This window comes from Sebastes umbrosus, chromosome 17 (assembly GCF_015220745.1).
Source record: "Sebastes umbrosus isolate fSebUmb1 chromosome 17, fSebUmb1.pri, whole genome shotgun sequence".
Lineage (NCBI taxonomy): Eukaryota > Metazoa > Chordata > Actinopteri > Perciformes > Sebastidae > Sebastes > Sebastes umbrosus.
Genome location: NC_051285.1, coordinates 4,960,474 through 4,973,416, shown reverse-complemented (window position 1 = coordinate 4,973,416; position 12,943 = coordinate 4,960,474). Strand labels below are relative to the sequence as shown.

Genomic DNA, 12,943 nt, shown 5'->3' with positions numbered 1-12,943 from the left:
AGGAGGGACGAGGGTCAATCAGTCACATAATTCTCCACGTACATCACACCACAACCATGATTACACTGGTGTCCTCCCAGTCACAGGCCTGCTTCTCAAACCACCAAGATCATCAATGGTCTAACTAGACATTGACTTCAACAGAGTCCAGGAACGTGGTTGATTTTTCTGAGCTTTCGCACTGTGAATAAAGGCATCAGCCAATCACGTTGTGCAGAACGGATTGAGTTGCATCTATATTTATGAAACTACAACACGGAGGCTCCGTAGTCTGAACCAAGACGGCAAACTTTATAACTCCTTTCAACCTTGACAAAGGCAGTGCAGACCAGATCCACTCCTTCTGTTCTTACCTTTCACAATAAAAGCCCTAGACATACAGTATTTGCAGGCGAGTATGTCACTTTTTCGTGTCGTTTATTCGTCATGCCCCCAGTGTGAAAAGGTATTTATGCAAAATATCTAATTTCTGCAGAACGAGTGCTTTCACTCTTGATACCTTATTTACATTTTGCTGCTAGTAGTCTACTTCTGGACTTTAAGAAGGAAAAGAAAGAAGAAGACGTTATTTATTGATCCCCGAGGGAGAAATTCAACTTTTTGACTCTGTTGTTATTTTTGCACATTACACACACAGGCTCAAAATACACACACATGCACAAACATGCTTTAATGGAGAAACCCTCCGGTTCCCTCTGAAATACTGGCCTTGTCATTTAATAAGCCTAATATTATATTTCATGTAACAAGTGGAAACCCTGAGCCTGAAAGAGTTTATTGCTTAAACATGCTGTTTAGATTGAGGGATGGTGGTCTGGGTATGTCATGTGTATATGGGGGGGTGGCTGGGTAATCGCCTTCACTAGACCATAAGAAAGCTATAAATTATTAAAATGAATGCCACTCCCTTTAAGTCGTGCCAAACAATACTGTCACGGCATCGCTGTAGAGGAACAGTGGGTATCTCAAAGCCACTTTGTGAAGCTTCACCCTGTAAAAATCTGAATCCTCTTCGACTATCCCATCAAGTCGCAGCATTCCTGTGATTCTGGCCGGCCGGATACTTTTCTTGCTCAATTGCCTTCTTTCAGCAGTCAGTCACTTCGAGCCTGAGGGCCATTTCATCGAGTCCAGTGTTGTACGGTGCATCTGTCTCACATTTTACGGGTCATCAAAAGGATGTACGAGGCCCAAGTGCGGAGGAATTTGCAGAATGTGCCCTGTAGTCAAAAGAAGGTCTGTCTGGGTGCAGAAAGAGACGCTACAAAACTGTTCATTCTGAAAAATGTTCCTGTGAGAATAAAGATAACACAGACTTAAAGCTCAATCATCCGTCTCTTTTTTTTCTTAAAGTCAAAACGGACGCTTCATTTCCCGCTTTGGCACGTACGCCCCTTTTATCAAACAACAACAACTGCTGCAGTCTTCGGGGAGAGAGTGGTTTTTGTGTTTTGATGCACTGGCTGTAAAGCCGGGCTGACAGTGTTTACCATCCCTGACAAATGACACTTGGGGAGCACTTAAGTGTTTGGAGTTCTGCACCGGCGACGACGGCGAGGAGAAGCAGCAGCGCTGTTGTTTTCTGCGGTTCAACGTGTCTGACCACATGAAATGCAGTAAATAGGTGTTTGTCTTTTATCTTAAATGAGGCTCAAGTTTAATTAGGCTTCTGCAGTCCGAAGGCATCAATTTAACTTTCAGTCTGAGTTGAAAATGACGGGTGGCAAAAGTCTTTTCCATGAAAGAGAATTCTTCATGTGATGCCAGGCCTGTACTCAACTGAGAGGATTGAAGGACAGGCTTGATAATGCTCTCTTTGTACTATTTGGGATGAGTTTAAAGCAGCTATGATCAATATTTTTACGACAACACAACTGATCAAACGACTATGTGTAATGTGAAAGGTGTCTGAAAGTTTTTACGCTACCTGCTCAGCATTAAACAACATTTAGCAGCTAAAGTCATATATTTCTACACCAAAACAAGTGCTAAAAGAAGAGACATACATTCATCAGGTGGACAGAAACAGAACTCCAGATAAATACTTATGTTGCCAACATTATAGGGAGATATTATGTCAGTGTTTACAGCTTGTTATTGCAGGTGTAAAGGGAAATTACACCATCAGGTACTTCTGTACATCATTCATTTGTAATGCTAATGGATATTAATTTGTTTTTTCAAATGACTGCATGCCTTTAAACAAGATATGTTTGTACCGTGCATAATCACAAATTGAACTCGGAAAAAGTCATGTGTGATCTTTAGGAGGCGACACCAGTGGTGCAGTGGTCTGGGCCAGGCCTTTCTGTGTGGAGTTTGATTGTTCTCCACATGTTTTAGTGAAAATCAAAGTATATTGGAGTATAACTCTTTGCGCATTTGTGTTGTTGAGCTTCAGAATTATGCTTTTTTGGGAAGTGAGTTTTGAAAGCTACGATTATACGCAAGGCAATTAGCGTGCAATAAGAACGCCGGTCTTGCTTTTGGAGTGTCATTTGTACGCCACGAAGTCTGGCATCCGCGTAAATATGCCACGTTCATAGATAGTGACTTATCTTGGAAAACGGTGAATTTACGTTTTTATACTTTGTCTTTTGTACGTGTGATTGTAGGAGGAACAAGAAGACGATTTTTAGTAGTGCTGGGTGATTTTGTTATCTTTGGACAGACCCAGGATAGCTGTTTCCCCCTGTATCCAGTTGTTAAGTTAAGCTAACTGACTGCTGGTTATATTTTATTGATAGATATGAGAGTGGTGTCGACATTCTCATCCAACTTTCTTTAACTATTCCTTTAAATGTTGTCTAAACAAAAGCAGCCATACAAGAACTAAATATAGTCTCAAAATGCTAAATTTTGGTTCAAATCTGTAACCATCTGGGCAAAGAATACGCAAACAAAACTATGAATCTGACCAGACATCAATACCAGCTTTCGGTGCTTTTTGATACTCAGTATTGCAGATGTGTTTTATGTACCCTTTTGATGACTTTTTTACTAGGGCTGCCCTCTCTGAAGGCTGGCCCACCCTAAAAGATTTTTCAAATCTTAACAGATGTTGAAAATGTGAGAGAGCCCACACATAAAGACTTGTTCTGTTAAATTTAACAGTTTTGTTCCTATAGTGTGTGAAGAGCAATGATTTGGCCAAAATAGCACACCACACATGAACAGATTCATTCAAGAACAATAAGAGTCCCCACTAAAGAAATCTTGCAAAATCTCTTGCGATCAAACGTGACTTTAGTGTAAACACACACAGCGGACGACGGGCAGGAAGAATTAGCGATGTTAGTTTTTGCACTACTTTGTACTGAAAATTCACAAAGCAAAAGTTATGAAGTCATGGAGACACGTTAATGAAACACTTGTGTTGTTGCCACAAATCAACAAGTTGCATTAGCTCATGCATTAGCCGCGGCCGCCATGACGACGCCGGTTGTTCTTCCTTCTTCAGAAAGCTTGGTTCTCAATTGGCTATCGTTCTTTACCACGAGACTGCGTCATCGGCTGTCCTCGGGGTTCCCCACTAACAACAGGTTATATATAATATATATAATATAATATTGAACATGTTTAATATTTACGATTAAAATCGGTGCGGCCAGGATGGACTTCAGAGCTGATCGGGGGATGTAAAAAACACTCTTAACATACCTTACACCACAGGAATATCTGGAAACATCAAAATGACTAAAACGTTGTTTTGGTCTTAGTCAACTAAGATTTCTTCAGAAGATTGGACATTTTCTTGTGCTTTTTTCATGCTGAATGACTAATTTCCAAGAAACTAATGAGCCAATCTCTAGTAAACACAAGATTTAAAGTGGTGATTTTGTGTGATTCTTTGTGGAGGAACTCAGTTTTACAGATCTGTTGATTAAATCAAAATCATACGAATGTTGTTGTTGTAATTCTTAAGAAAGACCTCCTTAGCTTCAACAAAGCCTGATGCTACCTGATGTTTCAGATCATTGCACTGGAAATAACATAACGTGACATGTATGTTGTTGTGTGTTTAAGTTATTAATGAGAATATGACGAACGCTATAAGATGATGAATCGCCATGAATGATTAAACCCAGTGGTTTACATAACATTCATCATTAACATGAGATTAATGAAGCGTCCTGCTCATATGGAGATGAAACACGTGAATCCAGCCAACCATGATAACATAGAGTACATATTTTGATATATTCTATGTACAGTAAAGTAGACTACATCTCTAGGAGACAGGCTACTTATAGGATTAATGCCCTCTGCACAAACACAAGCTCTGTATTATTAGTTAATGACAGATTGGATGAATAGTTGTTAAAACACCCCGGAGCTCTCTGGGTCGTCTCTCTGAGTCACACGGCTCTGCTCCCAGAGGGGGGGTGAGTATTGTATGACCTCTTGGTGAGATCCAACCAGTGTGGCTCCATCATCCCAGTTTATTCACAGAGCCAGGTTTCAAATGTCACATCCTGCAGGCGCCAAGAACCAGGCAAATGAGTAATGAGTCTTTCTTTGTTTTCTAGGCAAAAAAAAAATCACATTCAGCTTTTTAGCGTCTTCATAAATCAGTTGAAGACAGCAAATGTGGCTCTCAAACTGGGTGGTACTGCAATTAATTTCTTGATTATTAAACTCTCCAGATGCACAATTGCAGTGAGAAGAACATGTATGACAATGCCACCCAGGTTATGTTTCAATGCACACACTGTTGTTGTCACTCCACCCATAGCTGAGAAAGCCATGCAATTCTATAGTCTACTGAATCCTGACTGAGACCCCTTTCTGTTTGAGCACCCCCTCCAAGGAAAACCTAATCAAAATGGGGCCCCATGCAAAAGTTTGGGTAACCACTGGTACACCTTGTATGTGTGTGTGAGTGTGATTGAGTGACAGAGAGAGGGATTCAGTATCAGGAAGGTCATCATGTAGCCCGAAACGTGCCTCTCTGACATGGAGAGTAAGAACACACGTGGAATTCCTTTAAAAAATCTGTCATTTTTAATTTGAAATGTTAATAATCAAAGCTACACTCATGAAAGCATAACTCTTAAGATGTTTTCTGATTGTCAAGACACCACTGCTCAATTCGGCATTACTCCAATGCATCAAGAGCAATGTGCTGCAGTAAAAGTGCACTTTTATTCAGAATTAACTCTGCTCACCAGGGAGAGTAAAGCACGTGGAACTCCTTTAAAAAATCTGTAATTTTTTATTTGACATGTTAATACTCAAAGCTACACTCATGAAAGCATAACTATAAAGATGTTTTCTGATTGTCAGGAGTCCACTGCTCAATTCGGCATTAATATACTACATAAAGAAGCAACCTTACTACAGTAAAAGTGCACTTTTATTCAGAATTAACTCTACTCACAGACGTATCTTTTTGAGGGATGACTGGGGACGACCAGTTGTAAAAGTTGATATTGTATTAAAATAAGTCTTGCTATGTATACTAAAGTAATGCCGAATTTACTAGTATGCCATAAGGAATATAATGTTATCTTAAGTAATTTTCTACCTCATGTGCAAGTCCTCTAACAGATGAAGAAACACTTAAATGACAGATTTTTAAATGGAGTTTGGCGTAAGCACTCAAGGCACATAACGGCGCGTTGGGGGTCTTCAACACCTCGATGTGATGCTTCCTGCACAATAAAAACGCGTGTAGAATAAAACAATCACTTGCACAGACCACACAAATAACCCCATTTGTGTTTTATCTTCCTCCAGAAACTAATAATGCACCGCATATATTAGGAGACCAGGGTTCATGATGGAAAAACCTAATTGGAAAATCACAACCACTCGCCACGCAGACAATCGATGAGCCATGTCAAAGCGGATTTTGCGTCAATTAAAATGACCTAAATTGCTCATTTTTCAGCGCCGAATTAAAGATAGAAACGTAAAATGTGTGAAGAAGCATCGTTATGTGTGATTAAAGGTGAAAGAAGAGGTTTAATAAAGCGTTAAAAACAGTGTAAATTGGCTCCTTTAGGGGTGAACAGAGGAGATTCTACCTCACCTTCTCATTGAGTCCGAGGATTTGGTCCATTTTGTCGTCGTTTTGTAGAAGATCTCTCAGCTCACTTGTATTTAAAGCCCTGTAGCCGTCAGGACAAGAGTTGGACTCCTTCAAGTTGGACATTTTAATCCTTTAAAATCCTTTAAATAACGACGTGAAGACGTGTTTTTAGGAAACATAAAGTACCGCACAGCGCAGCGGAGAGGAGGTCACATCTTACAGCTCTCTCTGGAATGTGATGCGATCAGATTCAGCCCGCATGCAGGAGAGCAGAGTCAAGACGTCACCAACCGTCAACCGGGACACTTCCTGTCCAACCCTTCACAATAAAACACGTTTGAACCCATTTCAGTACATTTCATAATAATAATAATAATAATAATAATAATAATAATAATTACACTAGAATTACTTTTCATTAAAAAACATATATTTAACATATAACCCATTTCATAATAATAATAATAATAATAATAATAATAATGATGATAATGATAATAATAATAATGATGATAATAATAATAATAATAATAATAATAATAATAATAATAATAATAATAATAATGATAATAATAATAATAATAATAATAATAATAATAATAATAATAATAATAATAATGATGATGATAATAATAATAATAATAATAATAATAATAATAATAATTACACTACAATAATAATTACACTACAATTACTTTTCATTAAAAAACAGATATATTTAACATATTTTTGGAGCGGCGGCAACTGGTCCACGATGAGGTGAGAGCTGCCGTTGAGGAGGAGAGGTCCAGTAGAGCAGTGGGAATGAGGCAGCAAGGCGCCTGGACTAGATGGGAACACGCTGTGGAGAGGAAGATGTCATGGACTGACCTCTGGAGGTCAGAGCCACACCGCATCAAGTTCTTGGTCCAGGCGGTCTATGGTGTCCTCCCCAGTCCATCAAACCTGCACTGCTGGGGCTTGGTTGATACACCTGCATGCTCCCTCTGCCAGAGGAAGGGGACCCTAGAGCACATTTTGAGCTGCGGCCATATGGCACTGGGGGAGGGCAGATATCGCTGGCGACACGACCAGGTGCTTGGGACCATCGTGGAGACCATCTGCAGTGCCATCGCCAGCAGCCGGAGGTCAAGACCCACAAAGCACACCATCAGCTTCATCAGAGCCAGAGACAAGCCAAGAGCAACACCTAAGGCAACATCAGGGCTTCTCCACACTGCACCGGATTGGCAGCTGACAGTGGACTTGGGGCGGCAATTCAAGTTCCCTCAGCATGTCGCTAAGACCACCCTCAGACCTGACATGGTTCTAATATCAGAGACAACAAAGAACATTGTCATGCTGGAACTGACCCTGCCATGGGAGGACCGAATGGAGGAGGCTTTTGAGCGCAAGAGAGAGAAGTATGAGGGCCTCGTCAGGGACTGCCGCAGACAAGTCTGGAAGGCAAGGTGCTTACCAGTGGAGGTAGGGTGCAGAGGCTTTGCAGAACAGTCCCTCTGTAAGGCTTACTCTGCACTCGGCATCACAGGAGAGAGGAGAAGGAGGGCCATCCGTAACAGCATGGAGGCTGCTGAGAAAGCCTCTAAGTGGCTCTGGATCAAGAGAGCGAATCCATGGAAAAGTGCAGCTAGGGCACAAGCTGAGGCTTGATCAACCTCAGCTGCGTCGCCTGAGTGAGGGTGTCTGATGCTCGAAAGACCCGAAACACCAGATGACCTCAGGTTCATCACTGACGAAGTTTCATCACAACTATATATTGTTCATATTTTATATATATATATATATATATTTTATATTTTCCTATGTTTATTGTTATGCATCAAAATACCAAGACAAATCCCTTGGATGTGGAAACCTACTAAGCCTTAAGCCTAAATAAAAATAATTAAATAAATTAATTAATAAATAAATAAATAAATAAATAAATAAATGCAACATGAACAGTTTTATGAATTAAAAAAAAGATAGTAGGGATGCACCGATACCGATACCGGATCGGATATCGGTGACAATGGGGCCGATCTATTCAATCCAATTCTATGTTTATATACTATATACATTAAATACTGAAATTTCATTCCTGTTTAAGTTTCGACTAATTTGTTGCTGTATTAAAAAGGTTTACACTTTAATTGTAATTAATGTAAATAATTCCTGTTAATTTTGAAGATTTTTTACCAAGTTTAGGATGTTTCTGGCAATTTATTATTTTAATAATAATTAAAAATTCAGTAAATTAATATCCTATGTATTTATTTTGTTACATTTAGTTTTACAAAGTAAAAGTTTTATTTGTCATTTGTATCTATTTTTGATGTTGTATTGAATTGAAGATTTATACATTTTTTATTTGCTGCTGTAATAATGTTAGTAAAGGCTCTGTGAGGCATTAAAATAATTACATTTGTATCCATCTGTGGTACAAATTGCCCTCAAGGCTCATTACTCCATTTTAACCCTATAAAGCAATCAACACAATGCAGACTTTAATCATAAAATAACATGTTTTATGCATCAATATTCCTTTTAAGCTTCTATTTTCTGACAATATTGTCTTTTATATGTATTATTACTATCTAATACTGATGTTCAAGCTAATATGAGTTTCTTTCTTTCCAATAAAGTGACAATAAACTGTCTCTTTTTTCTCTGTTTCAAGTTAACACTTTTAGCTCAAACTTAACTTCCGTTTTACATTTTTCAAAATTAAAGGTCTCATGACAAATTACAGATTTTCTTCACTATTTTAGACAATTTTAACAAGTGCTAATAAAAATATGATATAATAATAAAAAAGAGATAAAAAAGAGATAGTGCAATATAAATATTAAAAATATAAAAGATAATACATTATAAAATATAAAAATACAATATGTATATTGATGAGATGACAGTTTTACCAGATTACAGTTTTGCCAGATTATTGCACAAAGTGTCCGTCAGATAATTATATAATTATTGCACAGAATCAGATAATTATTGCACAAAACAGTAGATTTACAGCATTTACATTGCACAAAAGATAGAATATGTATAAAATATATTTATTTATTTATATATATATTTATTATATATATATAAAATATGTCTTTATAGAAGAATTGTTGTCAAATGCAGTACATTAATAATAAACCTTTAAAATTTCCTTCTGCTTATAACCACATTATGTTATGAACCATTTATTGAATGTTCATATACTGCTTTTAAATGCTATTAAATAATAACTTCAATGACCTTCATGTGTTTTGTGCTCAAATTTCTCAAAGACTTTCTTGTGCATTTTTTTTGTCCAGCATTGACTCTTTGGAGTGTCATCACCATCAGTTCACTAAACCCTAAACTGAGGCATCCAAACCCACTGATATCCATTAAACTTCTCAGGGCCAAGTGAAGCTGATTGATGACAGGCAGGATATTATTATGTGGTCAGTGTGTGATGGATTATTAGATATATGTGCGTCACCAAACTATTGGTTTAGGGAACTTTTTCATAAATGGAGTCCAAGTGATTTTTTTTGTAGATTTTTGCACTGTTTTCAGTCTAATGTTCGGACTCAGCATGGTCGGCCTGAGGCATCAGCATCAGCACAGAGCAGGGGTCAGCAACCTGCGGCTCCGTAGCCACATGCGGCTCTTTAGCTCCTCTCCAGTGGCTCCCTGTGAATTTCTAAAAATGGAAATGAATAACTGTTTTTTTCAGATTTTTATTTATCATTTTGTAGGTCTATGGTACGACGGTACGACGGAGTATTAGGGCCACATTGAGGGAAAAAAAATAAATCTGAGATTTCAAGAATAAAGTCATAACTTTACGAGAAAAAAAAGTCTTAAAATTATGAGAATAAAGTCATAATATTATAAAGTAGTAATTTTACGTGTTATTTTCTTTTTTTCTGGTAAAGTTATGACTTTATTCTCGTTATATTACGATTTTTTTCTCATAAAGTTATGACTTTATTTTCGTAATGTTACTACTTTTTTCTTGTAATATTTTGACTTTATTCTGGAAATCTCAGATTTTTTCCCTCAATGTGGCCCTAATACTCCGTAGTACATTTGCACTTTGGCCCTCACTGCATTAGACTTATATACTATATACTTAGACTATAAACTGTGTTACCTTCGTCACAATGCTCAAATGTTTTGCGGCTCCAGACAGATTTGTTTGGTTTGTTTTGCCTAAAATAGCTCTTTTGATAGTAAAGGTTGCTGACCCCTGGCATAGAGTATCAACTAACTGAGAGGCTGCGAAGGGCCCTGCAGCCACCAGGGGGCCCCAAGTGTGAAAAAGAAAATGATGGATGGATGATTGAAGTTACTCCAACCATTTTTGCTCAAGGCACCAAAACCTTTGGGAAACACCAATTTATTTCATGCAGAGGTGGAAAGTAGCTCAAGAACTGTACTCAAGTATAATTTTGAGGTACTTGTACTTGAGTATTTCCATGTTATACTACTTTCTACTTCTATTCCACTACATTTTAAATGGAAATATTGTACTCTTTTATCCACCACATTTATAGTTACTAGTTAACTACCGGTAAGGTTAATTAAGTTATCTTTTTTTTCATTTCTGACTCCTGTACCGTTACTGAAGTGGGAGTTTGAATGCATGACTTTTACTTGTAATGGAACATGTTTACATTTGTTTGTACTTTATACTAAAGAAAATGATCTGAATAATTCCTCCACGACTGATATCATGTTATTAGAAGTCTCCAAACTTTGACTGTAACTGTCGTTGACGGCACATTTGCACTTCAGAGCAGTCAGGAAATGAACTCGTGTTTGGTTTCCTTACTGTACGGTTGGCAGCAGGAGTCACACATCACCACTTCTGCTGACTCTTGCTCCAGTTGTTACCAAACAGTGGTCAGATGCATAAACTCTGGTTTCAGTGGCGCTTGTTATTTATTGTGGAAAATAGAAAATGTGTCGCAGACTAGACAACCCTCTTCTAAACTCTCTTTAGGTATGGAGGAAGTGATGATTTCAATCTGTGGGTATTTTTACCTCATTTTTGTGCCGCTACTACATATTCGTCATAACTACTGAACAGTGCAGGCCCAAGTTGGTTGGGGCATGTTTTTTTCCCTTATGATCTGAGCAATAACCCGACATAACAATAACCTTTTGCATAATTCAATAGCTTTAATATATTGAATGCACAAACAATTCTGATAAACTCACAAGGCTTAAGTGAACTGCTAAGAAGAAAATGAAAACAATCTTCTGGGAAAGAAGCTGAAAGAATAAGCCATTAATACAAATATGGGGCAAATTACACCCAAGAGGCGAGCACATATTAGTTATTGTAAAATAAAGGATAATAAAAATGTTGTTTTTAAGCTCTGACATGTTTTAAATAGTGTTCTGCAAACTCTCTTTATCACAGCAGTTAAAACAGGTGAAATAAATCTCACTAACGATGGTTCAGTCTCTTCAAGTCATGACAGTGAGCCAGTATAACACTGTGAATGCAAACTGTTTGGATTGGTTCGTGTCCAGGAGAGAGTTTTAAATGTGAAAGTTTATTGTTAATTCACAAGAAATAGAACAACTTTAGGGAGGACAGTGGGCAGTTTTTATGATGTGTATTTATGTGAATAAATGGTGCAAAGTCGTCATGACATGTTAAATTACAACCTTCTCTTTCAAAGCAGAGCCACTCTGTGGTATAAAGCTGGAAAGAAATCTGAAGAGGAAACTGAACATGCAAAAGCGTATTTCATGCAAATGCAACCTGCAGAATACGCTCATTCACATAACAATGTTTGAAAAAACAAATGTAGCATTTAACTCTAAAAGCTGACATTTCAATGATACTCTATATTGTTGTTATTGTCAACAAATCCCATGAAAACATCTAAAACCAAGAATGCATTAGTATTTCATTCAGTAATTTCTGGCTTTCCCACCCTGTCTCTAACTCTCAGTCTCCATTTGTTCCAAATGTAGATGTAAATCATTTTTTTTAAAATCTGTGTCACCAAAATATAGTTTAATTTCTTAAAAAAAAAGACTCAATACTCTCCTAAAACAGCTGCGCACTGTAGATTCCAACAAACATTACTCAAACAGAAGTGAACTGTACATTTTTTGGGGACTATTTCCAGCTGCGGATTAATACGCACAACTAAAAATAAACAGCACTAGTGTTAATTGTAAAGAAGAAACATATCAGCCAGTGCAGAAGTGAGAGTCATGGATGTGGTTTTATTGGTTTTTGGACAACAATGGAGCTCCATGGCTTGTATATATATGTATATATATATATATATATATATATATATATATACATATATATATGTATGTATGTATATATATACGTATATATATATATATATATATATATATATATATATAAGAATTTCAAGGTTGAAAATCTACATTTACATTTCAGTTTGTGTATGGATTAAACAAACAAGATATAACATGTTGGACAAAGCCAGGCTAGCTGTTTCCCCCCCACTTTCAGTCTTGATGCTAAGCTAAGCTAATTGCCTAAACTATTCCTTTAAAATAATATTTAACAAAAAATCTAAATAGTTTATAAAAAAACTAAATATACAGATTAAAATATTAGGTTTTTAAATCAGAAACATAAAAATTGATTAGTTTGTCAAATAATAAAAATATGTCAAATCAGTGCTAGTTGATTGTTCAGTATGACCACTTAAACAACTTTAAATAAGCAGTTTGCGGCCTGTAAACAATGTTGGTTAAAGTTATTATGAGTAGAATCAAACCTTTCTGCCCCCGTTGTCTGAACACCACTTATACTTTTACAGATTTCTGCCTCTTCTGTACTGTTATTTGTGCTTTAAAATACACATACAATACAAATAACTTCATCTGATATTTTCTTTTTCATGAATAATATAAAAACAAAATACAAACAAAAAG

General features: G+C 37.0%; 1 protein-coding gene across 2 annotated transcripts in view; it reads right to left on the bottom strand.

Moving 5' to 3' along the window:
* vps37d (VPS37D subunit of ESCRT-I) overlaps window positions 1–6,321 on the bottom strand; it is a 30,343-nt gene extending 24,022 nt beyond the window's left edge. For both annotated transcript variants that reach the window (XM_037749195.1, XM_037749196.1), the window contains exon 1: window positions 6,035–6,321. In XM_037749195.1, coding sequence (XP_037605123.1) covers window positions 6,035–6,157 — 123 coding nt within the window. In that variant the 5' untranslated portion in view covers window positions 6,158–6,321. The remainder of the gene's footprint in view (window positions 1–6,034) is intronic.
* Between the last annotated feature and the right edge of the window lie 6,622 nt (window positions 6,322–12,943).